The 16,376-nt window shown below is 34.8% G+C and overlaps 1 protein-coding gene across 1 annotated transcript; it reads right to left on the bottom strand.

Annotated features, from left to right (window-relative positions):
* Nucleotides 1-1,147: 1,147 nt before the first annotated feature.
* Nucleotides 1,148-15,079, bottom strand: LOC148300302 (PAT complex subunit CCDC47-like). The gene is made up of 10 exons (XM_088274986.1): nucleotides 14,927-15,079; nucleotides 12,974-13,198; nucleotides 11,769-11,876; nucleotides 10,717-10,891; nucleotides 9,472-9,590; nucleotides 8,608-8,766; nucleotides 7,102-7,292; nucleotides 6,202-6,370; nucleotides 4,287-4,421; nucleotides 1,148-2,019 (listed from the first exon to the last, which is right to left on the bottom strand). Exons 2-10 carry the CDS (start codon nucleotides 13,181-13,183, stop codon nucleotides 1,915-1,917), a joined length of 1,371 nt encoding a protein of 456 aa, XP_088131112.1. The 5' UTR covers nucleotides 13,184-13,198; nucleotides 14,927-15,079; the 3' UTR covers nucleotides 1,148-1,914.
* Nucleotides 15,080-16,376: the final 1,297 nt, after the last annotated feature.

Raw genomic sequence — 16,376 nt, 5'->3', positions numbered from 1 at the left:
CCTGACGAAGAGACGGGTACGTCTCGAAACCGGTAGACAGAAGTAGTCGGTGAGTGGTTATTTACTAACATTGCATATAAATAATTTAAGAATTAAAGCGTACACATTAAAATGTAGATCTTTTCAAAAATTAATCTGTTCAGCTTACAACAGTCTTATAGTTCCTTTTAAAATTTAATTTAATTTAATATACTGCTTTTAACCCACAGCTTCCACTTTTCAATGTAATTTTTTTGTGGGCAAGGCATTCTTTTACAATTTATTTGAGAAATATAATTTTTTCCATCATAGGTAACATTTATTAATACACACTGCAAAATGATAATGTTTTTATGTTAACGCTCATCTTGTCAGACGACTCATAATAAGTAAAAACTTTATTTGAATAAAAAATAGGCAATTGAATTTATTTTATACATTTTAGTACATAATTTCTTAATAGCAACAAAACATCATTTCGTCCGCCTCCGTAGTGTAATGGTCAGCACGCTCGGCTACCGTTCTGGAGGTCCCAGGATTGATTCCCAGGGGGGGTAAAATAAATATAAGTGATTTTTTCACTCTAATATTTATTTAATACTACCCTGGACTGGTACCTGAAGCGGAGGGCTGATCACCTTTCCTTCATGTGTATACGATCAAGATAACACTGCGTTTATATGAAGCAGTGCCCTATGCACCATTTGGTGCGAAAAAAAAAAAAAAAAAAAAAAAAAACATACCAAAAATTAACAGTAATGGATTATTGAATTAATAAATAAATAATTCTTTGGATATTATTAAAGAATTAAGAAATGTGTAATTTAGATAAGTATTTAAAACATAATTTAAATGTTTTTACTAAAAACAAAAAAAACAATTTGTGTAATGCATTAACTTCTATAACATTCATGTTTTGACTGAAATACTATATCGTCGTTCGGCATGCAATACCGCGAATTTGAAATTTTTCTCAAAAGTGACTTAAATGCCATTCTATTCATTATCCTTTTCTCCGTGATTATGTATACTCAGAATATCCTAATTTTGTATGAATGAATTCATTTTGTATGAATGAATTTATGTTTAAGGGCAAAATGTAACACCGTATGTTGTCTGTACTAAAACACCGCAAATATGTCAATAACTTTTTTCGCTATCCTGAACATTTTGTTTTTTGTCACATACGCGGTGTTGCATGCCGAACAACGGTATGTATTTATATTCCTAATAATAAATTACAATACAGCAAGTTCTCCGTAATCCTTTTTTGGGCAGTCCCAAATCAGTGATTTGACTTTAAAAAAGTTTACTGAATGTGTGTCATCCTGTATAAGTGAATTACAACACAATGATTTAATTCTCTGTAGGAATCTTTTTTGGAAACTGATTTAACTATGTATAAGTTGACTGAAAGTGTGTTTTTATTTATCTTTCTAATAATTAATAACAACACAATTAATTCTCTGTGGGAATGTTTTTTGGGCCTGATTTGACGTTATAAAAGTTGACTGAATTTGTGTATATCTTCCTAATATATAGTAAATTGCAACACAATTAGTTATCTGTGGAAATCATTTTGGGGAACTGATTTGACATTATAAATGTTGACTGAAAGGGCGTTTGTGCACTACACGGAATTTTACCGTCCGGCAGTCTGGTTAGCATGATAAAACGGATGGTTGGCTTGGATTGGCTTGTGCTTTTGTCTTTCTTACCTCGGATCGGTGCGTGATCATAGTGCGCGTAAATCGATCACGCTAAACTGTCGTAATCGCTTTTATTTTTAAAAAAACGGACTGCCGGACGGTAAAATTCCGTGTGGTACACAAGCGCCCAAAGTGTGTATTTATTTATCTTCCTAATAATAAATTACAATAGAATAAGTTCTCTGTGGGAATCAACTGACGTGACTTTGTAAAAAGTGCTTCATTTTTACAGGGCTTTGACTTTGAGTTGCTTCATTTTGGGAGTCTTTTTCTTCAACTGTCTCTTTTGTTCTTTTTTCTCCCAACGACGTTGCTTCTCCGGATCTTCCTCCTGAGAAAGAAATAATAAAAATTTTAGAATTTACATCTTATTTACACACCGTGGTCAACATTCAAGGACGTAAATTTTATTGATTTTTACATAAGACTTAGACTCAATATCTTGTAACTTTACCATTCATTACATCTTTGTGTTTATTATCATCTATCATCTATCTGAAGTATTTTTCATTAAAGAAAAAAATACATATTGAAAAAAAAACTAGAGCTGTGACAAATGAATAGCTGTTACTTTTTTATTACCCAATTGGAATGGTATTTGTTACTTTTTTTCGATTTATATTTCTTTCCAGATAAAGTTTTTTTATGTCGAATTGCCAAATATATTAGGAGCAATAAGCAATCAACACGCAACAAAATATGTTCACTGATTGGCGTAATAAGCTTCAAATTATTGAATCTAAAATAGAAATTAATTAACAACTTCTTTTAAAGAAGTCGTTGCTTTTTTTCAAATAATTTGATCTCTTCTATTTATAAAAACAATCTAAACACATTGTCCAGACTTCCATATTCTTCTTTATTTTTGATGAGATGTCAAAAAATAATATTTAAAATAACTCCTATAATTGGAGATAATCCAGATTTGTGAACAAGTATTTGGACATACTCAAAATGTTGTAACACATTGTTGTCGGGCGGATCTGCATGCTAATTAATGCAGAGTGAGAATAATAAGGAGTGGACTTTTTCTACGTATTTTGCAAACATTATACACATTTGTGTATAAATCGTCATATCTTGAAAAATATTTGATATTTCGTGATGAAAGTTTCTGTGTAGTATTCACTATACCCAGTAGCACATAACTAACGTATTGTTAGATATTGTTGTTTGACAATTTATTCTTAAAATACAAACAAAAAATTTCTCTCATAGTTTATCAAATTTAAACATAATTACTATGTTAAAACACGAATAACTACATTAAATATGGAGTTTAGTGCGATTTGGTTAAAATCCTGCACAAAATACAACATGTTCATTTTTTTATCTAGTCTGTTGCGGGACAAAAAAATAACGGATTCAGAAAAAAACATAACTCTTACCAGGTCATCCTGTCGAATGAAATTTGAGACCTGTGCGTGATAATGTATTAGTCACATAAACATTTAGTCCACTTATAATTATATGTCATAACCATATGTACAAATTTCAACCCTATTTTAACGATTATCCACAGGACTTTTTTTCATGTAAACGTACGCGGTACCTTTTTTCACGGATTTTAATTTTTTTTTTTTAATTTTCAAAATCTATAAGATGAAACAATGTTTGGGCTTACGTAATTACAATGTCGAAATGATAGGGAAAGTTGGTTTATATTTTATTTTAATGAAAACTGAATATTTTTTTTTCCGGGACCTTTTTTGTTTGAGAAAAAGCTCTGATTATCCATAAAAGATGATGTCATAAGTCTGTGTATGAAGACACGACAGTTTGTATAGTTTTGGCTGATTTTCATCCTCAAAATTACATTTCTGGGCTGTATGACTTTCACATACAATTCGCACCAGTATTCCGTAGTATATAATTTCTGAAGAATTGTAAACTCTAAAAAATAATCTTCCTCTCCAAGGTATTATGCCCTCTTTCAAACTTATTTCTTAGCCTGGTGTATAAACATTTGTAAATTTTTCAATCCCGACAACAATGTGTTAATGCTGGATATTGTCACTCTACACATGTTTTAGTATAATAATTGACATTTCTTTTTTCTTCGACATTACATATTTTCATGGCATAAAAATGGGATACTAAAAACTTTAATATGTATCCAATATCATCCGAGCTTAGTCTACTTCTTCCAATTGTATCGGGTTGTAGTTCCGTGGTTAGTGTCGCGGACTCTTAAGTCAGGGTTTCTCGGTTCGAACCCACTCTATCACAATTTTATACCTATTTCTAATAATGAGCCGCTTAGGCTCACAGAAATAGTATGAAATTGGAGGACAAGCCAATTTCACAAGGCCTTGGCACATTCTTTTGAATGAAATTTTGTTTTTTTGTCAAATTGCATTTATTTTTAAATATACTTAAGTATGAACTTTACATAAGTATGTTTATGACAAAGTTATTTGTATATGTTCCCCACCAATACCAGAAATAAATACTAAAAACGGCCAATATTTAAGAAAAATATTGTTGATTTTGTTCACACCTAATAAAAAGGATCATTTTTACAAAAAAATCTTCAGCAATTTTAGCATACTTAAAAGAAAAAAATCGCACAAAAACGGACAAATTAGAATCACTCACAGCCATAATTCGATCCTTCTCCATTTTTCTCTTGTCTTCTCTCTTCTGTGCGGCCAACTGTTGGCGGGCAGCGTGAGTACTACGCAGGAATGCCTCCTCCACCTTCTGACGATTCCGTTCCGACTTTGCTGCGGCCTGAATATATTGATAAATAAGCATCACAATACGGACAGCCAAAAAGGTAAGAAAGCAAATAGAGTAAATATGATTAGTAATAGTAAAAAACGTAGTATGACGTTTTCGAAAAAGTTTAGATTAAAACTGTTTTTCTAATGAAAGAATATAGACATGCATACAACATACAACTGCGAAAAATGGATATTACTTTTTCAATACATAATTGATTCGAAGTTCAAACATTTCTATGACTTCAAGAAAATTCAAAACAGGAATCAGGGAATGTGAATTATGATTAAGAAATAATCATTTTTCAGAGTTCGCTAACCATTTAACCACCCTTACCCATAAGAAAGTACGAACAAGTCATATCCCGTGCGTTCAGGTACAAAAAAGTATAACCACAGAAACGTTCACGATACGTCAAATCGTTCCGACTCGCTCTACGCATATGAATACGTCATACGGCACGTTTAGTATTTCGAATTCAATATTGCCGCCTCCGTAGTGTAATGGTCAGCACGCTCGGCTACCGTTCTGGAGGTCCCGGGTTCGATTCCCAAGGGGGGTAAAATAAATATAAGTGATTTTTTCACTGTCATATTTATTCAATATTACCCTGGACTGGTACCTGAAGCGGAGGGCTGATCACCATTCCTTCATGTGTAAACGATCAAGATAACACTGCGTTTATATGACGCAGTGCTCTATGCACCATTGGGGTGCGGATAAGGGTTTTATTATTTTATTATTATCTCATTTTGTGGACTACGTCAAGATCACGTTGATTGATATGTTACATCCAATACAAAATGTATTTACAAAAATATTCAATATTATTACAGCAAATTATCCGGTGACCTCTTATGTTGAGAACCTCTAACTTGCCAATGATATAAAAAGGGTCATAAATTATCTTGTGTTTAAAAAAAATTGTCTGGTTCATTGTAAGTAAGTACATATTGTTATTAAGGATTTTTTGCCTAATCTTTTAATAATAACTTAAAGGTAGGGAGGTTAAAACTGATTTGCTAATGAGAGAGTATAGGCATACAACAAATATGCGGCTGTCCAAATTTAAAACACAGTAAGGGACATTTTTTGTAGTAGGTTTTTTTTGCATTTTTGGACAGCCGTATGCATATGATGTGTTTCTTTTTTTTTAAGGAACAACTCGCAAAGCCACCTTTAGGGGCTTGTCTGCAGGTAGGATAGTCAGAATAGGGAAGGTAAATGTGAAAAACACATCACAAACACCCAGTCTAATTGAAAATAAATCTATCTTAAATTTATTTTGCAATCGGTGCGAATCGAACACGCTATGCCAGTTTCGCAGTCGAGCGTCTACCCAACTACACAACGGCGCCTGTCAAGATGTTGAGATATAAATAAAAATATAATTTATATTTGAAGCACTAACTTTGTGATTTTCCGTTTTATAATTAAATTGAAACTTTGTTTAAAAATCACTATAAATATTATGTTTTAACTTATTTTATTCTACCATAGCAGAGAAGACCTTCAAACGAAAGTGATTTGCTGGTGAATGATGACAAATCAAAAGGCATGGTTTTTGAAAGATATGAATATATAATTAATAATTAAAAGGTAACTTTGTTTTAAAATCACTATAAATATTATATTATAACTTAATTATAATGTCTACCGGTTAGCTTCGAAACCGGTAGACATTATAATTAAGTTATAATATAATATTTATAGCGATTTTAAAACAAAGTTACATTTTAATTATGAATAAAGATCTTGATTATTGTAGTGATTGGAAGCGGTAGAATACCTCCTTGGTCAGTCTGAATCTCTTAATTTTCTCAAGCATGTAGAAAAGCAGGGCGAGCAGGGGCTTCATGGCCTCGCACGCTCCCTCCACGCCGGCCACAGACACGGGCAGTATGAGGCTCATCAGCATCACGTTTTGGCACTCTGGCAGCTTGGTGGAACCCGTCTCCCTGGAAAATAAAAATAATTCCCATGGCAAATCAAAAATAAATAGAATTTTTCACAACAAAATCATGTGTCTCCCAGTACGTAAGATAATCCAGTTAGGAAAGATCCTGTGGATCCTATGGGTTAGGAAAGATGTATGCAAGAGCATACATGTAAATAAAAGGGTCTCTTCTAAATAAAAGTTTTTTCTTCATGAACTCAAACACAAAGCGTCATGAGATTTATGGTATATGTATGATTTCCAAAAATTTGAGTAGTGTGGTTGTCAATCATGGATAGAATGGTGAATGTTACACGTGTGTAAAGTGATCTCTTAACACATTGTTGTCGGACAGTTTTTTTTTTTATAAACCCCAACCCTAATTATAAACAGTCTGCCTCCCGACCCTCAGTATAGTGATTACAAGTAACCGCACACCCGATTCTGATCTGTACAATGCTTTATTCCCGCAACCAATGTGTTAACCAGCCTATGACAGGTCATACCCACACATCCATATTCTTTTTTATCTTTGTTCAGATGACAAGAGAATTTTTAACTACTTTTAAAACTGATCTTAGATATACAAAGGTTTTCCATCTGATATTTTTAGCCTATAACTCCAATATAATTTACTTCTACCCGTTACTACATTAAAATCAGTTTGAGAATTCAGTTTGCCGGGGCGCAAATTGGGCAAAGAGTTAAATGGTAACCGGGCTTGGAAGGGGACATTCTGTGTTGGTAACTTACTCAGTCTGTTTGGGGCCGGAGAACTGGTCGCTGATGTGTATGTACTCGATGAGGTGGCCGTACTTCTCGATGGCGGCACAGACCCTCGGGTCCAGCAGCGCCTGACTAGACTCCACGAGCTCCGAGAGCACCGAGAAGGACTCGGGAAGCCCGCAACGGTCTCCGGAACGTTTTTCACCACAAAAGACACTCTGGAAAGCAACAAGTACACAAATGAAATTATATTAATTGTTTCGGCATTAACTTTGTGGTAAGACATGTTACAATGATTAAAGAAAACACTTGTTTTTATACCACTTGAGTTTTATTAAAGACTACTAGTTTCAGAAGCTAAACTTCCATCATTCAGGTCTGAATAATAACTGTTATTATTCAGACCTGAATGATGGAAGTTTAGCTTCTGAAACTAGTAGTCTTTAATAAAACTTAAGAGGTATAAAAGAAGTGTTTTCTTTAATCATTGTAAATGAAATTAGATTTTTACTTGAATTATTTTTAAAAAAACTTCTAGAATAGACAACACAAAACCTAAAATAAATTTACTGAAATATGTGTTAATTTGTTCATGCATAAAAATATATCTATTTGAATAATAATGGACATATTGGTTTGTTCAAAATTGGAAATCTCCTAAAGTAATTCACTGAAATTGAAACTTTGAAATTTTGACACAACGTCGCATCCGAATATGCACTTGTTGTATATCCGTGACAGGTAAATCATGTTTTTTTTTTAAATAGCTTGTATACCATCTGTTGAACATAACAATACATACTAAACATTGCTCATCGTGGAGGGCATGCTTATAAAACGAGAAGTATTTGTGATTTTATCATCTACAAAATACTTCAATTTCATTGTATTTCTGTGAACCTATGCAGCTTATTATTGGAAATAGGTATCGAATTGTAGTAGAGTGGGTTCGAACTGAGAAACCCTGACTCAAGAGTCCGCAACACTAACCACGGGACTACAACTCGACACAATTTTGACAGATAAATACTTTTTAGTAGATTTTTTTAATATTCTCATTGCTTCACAAGCGTTGAAAATGGTGAAATTAAACACATTAGAAATGGGTGCTTTCCATTTCTCTTCCAGCAAAACACGCAATATCCAACACTGCTCATGGCGGACAAAGTGCTTCTTGAATGCCCCCTGTCACATAGATTTTTTTATTACATTCTTGTTTTGTAGATTTTTAATATTTTCATTGCTTCGTAAGCAATTTGAAATGAAACATATAAGAAATGTTTTTCTTTTTCATTTAATTAGATTGAGCCATTGCAATGTATGGCCGGGTACAGCTAGTATTAAACATAAAATTACCTCTCTATTCAACATTTGAATAAATAAATACAGTCTTCTAATATATTCTCCCGCTTTTCTTCTACATTATAACAATTTCTATGGATTTTACTATAGACAAATTTACACATTACTCTATGCCAACTGAAATTACTCGAATGCTCAATGACTTTTATGGCTGTTAATGATAAAACTCACCAGATCAGCCATCTCCTTGGCCAGTTTGGAAGCAGTTTTCTTCTGCGCCACACAAAGTACAAACGCGTCCATATCATCCTTTCCTATGTCAACTCTAATAAGCAAATTGTCTAATGTGGGCCGGGCTAGACCGATTGCTAAATGTACCAAGTCTTGTCTCTGAAAATCAACAAAAATAATAAATATTATCAAACGAAGCCAAAATTTTGAATCAAATAAACAACATGGTGATCTATCTCAGCTTATAGTACTTAACGGCAAATCGGTTTTTCCAAATCCAGTTAGCATCTAAAATTATAATTCATCATTTTTAATATGTTTACAAAATAATCTTTGGCATTCTCTAACCCTTATCCACCCTAACGGTGCGTAGAGCACTGCATCATATAGATTAAATTGTTTTTTCTACTATAACCTCAAATACAAAAGGAACGTCAAGCTAAACATAGGATATATTTGGAAAAATGTTGGATACTCCTTAGTACAATTAAATCAATAAAACTATAAAAATAATAAATTCTTCATCTTTTTTCTTTTTTTCTAATCCATATTTGCACTCAATGGTGCATAGGGCACTGAATCGTATAGATACAGCCCTTAAATATCCTGACCCTTTAATACACAAAGGAAAAGGGATAAGACTCAACAATCATTTTGCAGTATCTTTCAAATTCAAAATCGGCAATCTGTATTGCAATCAAATCACACAAGTGAAAATATTGCATGTGTAGTGGTATTCCTGTAATTATGCAATTGAAGATTGGTGGGGGGAAGGTAGAAAGTACTGCCAATGGTATAGTTTTTACATCGCTCCATATGCATTTTTTTTCGAGCTGACTGTGCATACATATAACTTGATGATACCTTGATCATTTTGAGGGTGAGAAGCATTCCTTCGCAGCAAGTTCTTCCACTGCACCACATTGTGTAACAGTGCTCTGCTTCCTTTCTCCATCCGCCTGCCTCGCCGCCGCCTTCCTCACCTGCCGACATCAAACCATCCATTAACCTGTTAACCGGGCGGGACGCATAAATACGTCAAACGTAAACAATATCGGGTACAGGTAGGACATATGAATACGTCCTTGAAATATATGTTGCGCCCTGGAAAGGCGGGACGTAAATTTTCGAACAACAAAGGTATTAGTCATCCATACATGTCTCGACATGAATTTAAGACACGGAGTGAATCAGTATTCGCGCCCGTTACAAGTTGCGTAATTGGACAGCGAACCGCCCGGTTAACAGGTTAGTATATACAGTATTCTTATTCACTGCTAAATTTAAAAAAAGAACATTATATCATATTGTGGCTATTTGAATCATTAAAATGTATAAACATTATTGATTCCGTGCATTATTTCATGGCATGTGCCGGTAGATTTTTATCAAATTTATTGTACAAGGTATATACAGTTTCAAAAAGCTTTATTTTTTTTTTGTAGAATAAAACCATTTGTGTTTTTTTATGGACCCTTGAGATCAGCATATTGGATTAGTTAAAGTCATTCGAAAAGTGGTTGCATGGTAGAATGCTATGCATTCCATGGACTGATATGGTCAGCAATGCAAATTTGATCCAAAGAGCAAGAGTAGAAAGACAGTTGCTGACTGATATCAAAGTCCGGAATGTGTCCTATCTTAGGATATGATTAGAGGAGAGAAGTACAAGGTATTGCCCCTAATAGAGGGTTGAAAAGGTGTGGGCAGAAGGCAGATCTCCTGGCTCCGGAATATACGAGATTGCACGAGGATCAGAGCAGTTAAGGCGCTGTTTAGAGCAACCTAAGACGGGAACACATACTCTCAAGTGATAGTCAATGTTGGGGGAACATGACATGACACACGAAGAAGATAATCTGTGTCATCTATAGGCATTACGTACGAATGACGAAATAAATGAATATTATAGACTAATGCAAAAAACAATATCAATAGCACTCAAGTTTATATTTTTAAATACAACCGTTATTCAGGCATGAACAGGAAGCAATACTGAGAACAATGTGGATGGCACATATGGACATGTTCTTGAGCACATATGAACACGCTAGGCGTGTTAACATTCTTCTTTAGCTCACGAATATCGCATGTATGTTATATCCTTACCAACTAGAGTGAAGTTGTCCTGCAGCATGGGGCGATGAAGACTGGTGAAGGCTGAAGCGATGGAGAGGTTCTTGGAGCGACCAGCGAGGAAGTTTATGGCGTACAAGATCAGCCCTAGAGCCAGCAACCCTTCGGCCCAATACGCTTCCCAGCGAGCTCGGAGCATTATGGGAACCTGAATTTTATTTACAAAATAAAAATGTTTATGTTAGTTTGTTGAAACTCTTTATTTTATTTTTGTTGTTCACAGATGAAACCGAACCGGAAAGGTAAAGAGCTTTAGGATGAACTGCATTTGGTAGATTATCAAATGTCCTAAAATCCCCAAACATTCCCATCCATCTGAAGAGGAAAACATTGGATTGATGTGTACTCCTAGTGCTCACATATATTTTTGGGGCATTTACTCTAACAAAACTAATCATATATTAACTCCGGGTAACACAATGAGCGTAATGTCCGTCGTCCGTCGTCCGCCTCCGTAGTGTAATGGTCAGCACGCTCGGCTACCGCTCTGGAGGTCTCCGGTTCGATTCCCAGGGGGGGTCAAATAAATATAAGTGAATTTTTCACTCTAATATTTATTCAATACTACCCAGGACTGGTACCTGAAGCGGAGGGCTGATCACCTTTCCTTCGTGTGTTAACGATCAAGATAACACTGTGTTTGTATAATGCAGTGCCCTATGCACCATTGGGAGGCGGATAAGTGTTTGAATGAATGAACACAATGAGCAATGGAAAGAAGGATGCTAAACATATATCGTAACGTCGCTCGCGGCGAGCGCTCCAACTGTGGATGCACTCGACAGCACTCGGCTAGCTGTACTGACTATACAAATACTCGCATCGTAACATGTTACGTTATGACGAAATGGCTCCGGTCAGTCCCCATCATTAGAGACCAAAATACAAATGTTTAGATAAGGGAAAAGACCAAGGTAACAGATATGGCTCAAAGAATCACAGAACAAAAGTGAAACCGGGCAGGTCATGTGGCACGTATGTCTGAGGTGCTTGACAGGAGGCCTAGAACAGGATACATTTTGTACCTTTGTGATGGTGATCTTGGGCTGTTCTTGTGCAGGATTTGGCGCATCATCAGCAAAACCTTCAAATTCTTCTGGATCCTGGAAATGCTCAAACTCATTGTCTTCATCCTGAAATAAGGTAATATCAACTCAAGTATGCGCCATCATAAAATTCATTTGGGATCAGTATTTATAATTTGGACCCATTTCTGGGAAAATTATCTTTATTATGGAGATAATGCAAAGTAAATAGTAGTAAGTGGGAAGATGAAACAAACTAATGTTTAATGTTTCTAAGTGTTCGGTCACGTCTTTCACTAGGGCCCAAAAAACATTATTTTATCGCTACAAAATGAACGACCAAAATCTGATGCGATCATCGAATGTTAGGGATCTGGGCGTTAGATTTGTGAGCACCCTGACATTTCACGATCATATAGAGGCAGTCAGTGGTAATGCATTGAAAATGCTAGGATTTGTTCTGCGTACTGCCAGGGTTTTCGAAAATACCCGCGTGCTGAGAACTCTTTATAACTCCTTGGTGCGAAGTAGACTCGAGAGCGGCTCAATGATTTGGGGGCCACACGAGCTTAAGTACTCTCTTATGGTAGAGAAAGTCCAAAAGAAGTTTTTGAGGTATCTCTACATGAGAGAGTACGGCTATTATCCTTGGCTCTACCCGACCCAGTTTCTCCAGGGTATGCTTGGCTACAATAGTTTAGAGACTAGAAGGAATGTGTATTTGATTACGCATTTTTATCGATTGTTGCGCTGTATGATCGATAATCCTGAAATTATCCAGAGCATTGGTCTGTATGTTCCCGATAGTTACCTAAGACAGCGTCGGCATAGATTGTTTCACATTCCTATACACAGGACCAACCTGCCGATGGTTATGCCTATAGGAAGAGCTACCGCTATGTTGAACAATATCACATTGGATATTGATCTGTTCCATGTGTCCGAAGGAGTTTTCCAAAGCGGGATTCTTCTACACCTTTAAGTCTTATTGCTTACTTTTATTATAATATATACGCCTTGAATATTGTTTGTAATGTATATATATTTTTTTTTTATTAAATAAATTGAAATTGAAATTGAAAAATTGAAAGTGGTGTTATAAACTGCTAATAAGTAATATGATGTATTTTAGATGTGTAATGGTGAAATAAGGAGTCCTGTAATATCATACCACAAAGTAAAAAGAATCATAAATTTAAATTAACCTCGACGAGTATATCATCATCACTGTCATCATCTACGTTGATGAATTGCTGCAGAGCCGGGACCCGTTCATTCAACTCATCCTCAGCGTCAAACTGCTCGAACTCGGCAAATTCGTTGTCTTCTAGAAGAGCTCCATCATCAAGACCACCTCCAGCCGCCACCAGCAGGTAGCATCCTCCCAGTAGCAAAACGGCTGTTAATAACTTCATTGCCGACTATTGCGTCTGTAAGAACAATAAATATAATGATTTACGACTAATAAATACACAAGTAGCAGAAAGGAGAGAAATTGAAGCCTTTGAAATGTGGTGTTGGAGACGCATGATCCGAATTCCATGGACGGCTAGACGCACCAATGAGTCCATTCGCCAGGAACTACGCTTGGATGGCTTGACTCTGGCCAATGTCTGTACCCGAAGGATTCTCCAGTTCTTTGGACACGTTGCGCGTGGCAACGAGGATAGCCTGGAACGACTAGTTGTAATCGGTAGCCTGGAGGGAAAGAGAGGGATAGGAAGATCCCCACACGGTGGACCGATCAAATTAAGGCAGCAGCAGGCACCTCGGTGGTTGGAGCACTACGTGCAGCGCAGTCAAAGGATAACTGGAAAAGAGTCATTGCTTCTGCAAGGGTCACAACCCTCAGTAATGAGGAATAAGACGGAGAAGAAGAAATACACAAGTAAACAATTTTTTTAAGAGTCTGTCATTAACCGCCCTACTCATACGAGCGTACGAAATACGCGTCTTTTATTCGCACCATTACGCTAACTCTGTGCCAAAAATATTTAATGCAAGAAAGAGAGAGGGAACACGCTAACGAAAAAGTACATCAGTTACGTCCTAAAATCAAGTATGAATATGACAAACATTGTTTTCATAATTCTGTACAAAAAAAAGATGATTTTTTCTACAGAATTAACTCAGAAAATAACCCGAAAGTAGCGTGGTAAAATATGTCTCCAATCACTCAACATTCCTGATCCCTTTTGGCTGTAACTGCTTATCAACACAAAAAATAAAGCCACTTGAGATCTACCCAAGCTCTTTAGCCTAACGGTCAAAAAAAATTGTCAAGTAGATAGTGTTTTAGTATTAATCAGTCTTGAAAAACAAGCAGTTAGCTTTGAAACCGGTAGACATTATAATTAAGTTATAATAAAATACATATAGTAATTTTAAATGAAAGTTATATTTTAATTATAAAATGGAAAATCACAAGTTATTGCTTCAAATATAAATGATATTTTTAAAGTCATTTATGATATTGCCTCCAATTTGCAATCGCTTCTTGAAGACCTAAGTTTTGGAAGAGAATAATTTAGATTGAGCTTTTTGTAAAGTCCTCCAGGGGTCGTAGATATTAATCATTGCAAGGATTTCAAACTTGGAACACATCTGAAGTCGTTATTTGGTGTCACTATTCAGGAATATGAATTACCGAGTGTATGAAAATATTAATTTCAGAATAAAATACCTTTTTTTACATACATTTCATACCATTGCACTGGAAAATTAAGAGAATGTATTCATTATAAATGTGAATTGATTTATTTTATTGAGTTTCTTTATTTCATATTATAAATTACTAACTATACACAAAATCGGCTATATATACCAGTAATTAAATATAATTAAATTGAAAATGCACAATAATATATCCATGTAATAATCTAATTAGGCAACAGTCCAAAAGGGCTTCCCACAGTACTTTATATCCATTTCAGAAAGAAAAAATCTTTAAATAAAAGATAAATGCACGGGACAAACAGGATATAATTTAACGTTTATTATTATCCGAAGATTACAACAAAATTGACCACTATTGCTGTAATCAAAATTTAGATTATTTAGAGGTTATTTCGAGATTCATAGCCCAGTTAAATTATGACATTAAATTTCGAGCTAAATGTTTATTTAAAATAAATCAATAAATAAAATAATATACATACCATACCACTCAATGTTAACTTGGTAGTCGAAATAAATAAATAGTACGACAGCCAAGGTTTATGAACCTCAATTACAGATTCAGAAAATCAAAAATTACTAAAAATATAAAATTTCTATATGCCAAATGCCAAATCTCTATTCATCATAATGTTGCTAGCCGACGGCTTATTCAACCTAGTTAGCCATGTCACGTGTAAAAATCTCCCTGTAAGTACTTACCTTCATAAAATATGTTCTAAGCGCCAACAAAAAGAATTCCACCTGAAAATATCGATTTCATTTTTACGGAATATTTACCAAACCATTTTGTTTTTATTTTATTATCCTTAATTTATTTTTTATTATTGATCGTATGCCGTTCATACAAAAACTTTAAATTATGGCTAAAATGTTACACAGAATAGAAGAATAAAAAAATCAAGGAATAACTCATTAACCCTGCCTGGATAGTAAGGACAGGGAAGGTAAATATGACAAATATATCACAAATACTCAGACCAAATAAATGAAATATTCATTGCTTCCTTTTTCGAACCCGCGCCATCAATTTCGCAGTCAAGAGTCTACCCAATTTAGACACGGCTCCTGGCAGTGATCAGATAAACCAACTGATAACAGGATGTAAACCCTCTAAATAATTAAACTTTCACAGTCCCATCTAAATACAATCTCGTTTGGTTTCAATTTAAATCTCTTTTATATTGTAGAGTAACAGATTTATAAGTTTTACATTTAGACGTAACTGATTCGATTTCCACAGAATACAAAACTAGGTGAAATATTCATTTTCAGTTGATCTGACTGTTATGATAAATTGTTTATGCATAGGAATATGTGAAAGGATCTGAACCCTTTATATCCCACCTCCATACAAAACTTTTAGAGGGTTATCGAAAAACGATGTAACCATGTAACTTATTTACAATAAATTTCATCAATGCTAATTATGTTACCATATTGAAATGCAAGCTTGATTCCAATAAGAATAGATTAAGCTTATTATCTTCAGCAATTTTTTACATCACACAGGCTGGTGTGAGTATAAGTATGGACCCCTAGTGCCCTAGCCATTTCTACTACTCTCGTTTTCCTCTTCAATAGTACTTCCTATACCTTTATTTCCTTTTTCATATAGCAGTATCCTTCGTCCAGAACTCTTTCACTCACATCATCTGCATCAAACGTATTACATTCTTATATCCATAAATCTGGAACGCAACACTGATCATCTTGCCTCAACTAATAACAATTGAGTTATCATCGCGTCTATTCGATGCAGTACCCTATGCACAATTTGGGTGCGGATAGAGTCCAGAAGATCTTAATCAGTAACAGTTTTCACTTTAAAATATTTTTGCGATACCGTTTGTTTATGTGACCATAACTTACATGATTTTATTGTCAAACCAAACACCACTAATGCTCTTACTGGGTTTACCACCTATATTA

This window comes from Brachycentrus maculatus, unplaced genomic scaffold, assembly GCF_059751285.1.
Source record: "Brachycentrus maculatus isolate JH-2025_06_01 unplaced genomic scaffold, ASM5975128v1 h1tg000755l, whole genome shotgun sequence".
Classification (NCBI taxonomy): Eukaryota; Metazoa; Arthropoda; class Insecta; order Trichoptera; family Brachycentridae; genus Brachycentrus; species Brachycentrus maculatus.
This window is presented reverse-complemented; position numbering and strand designations above follow the sequence as displayed.

Bases quoted from the DNA above. Each gene is read 5' to 3' on its own strand.
- LOC148300302 (XM_088274986.1), bottom strand. From the start codon at position 13,183: ATGAAGTTATTAACAGCCGTTTTGCTACTGGGAGGATGCTACCTGCTG. The intron at 9,591-10,716 runs GTAAGGATATAA...TGATGTCGGCAG, and splicing joins GGACAACTTCACTCTAGTTG to GTGAGGAAGGCGGCGGCGAG. The intron at 7,293-8,607 runs GTGAGTTTTATC...GTTGCTTTCCAG, and splicing joins CCAAGGAGATGGCTGATCTG to AGTGTCTTTTGTGGTGAAAA.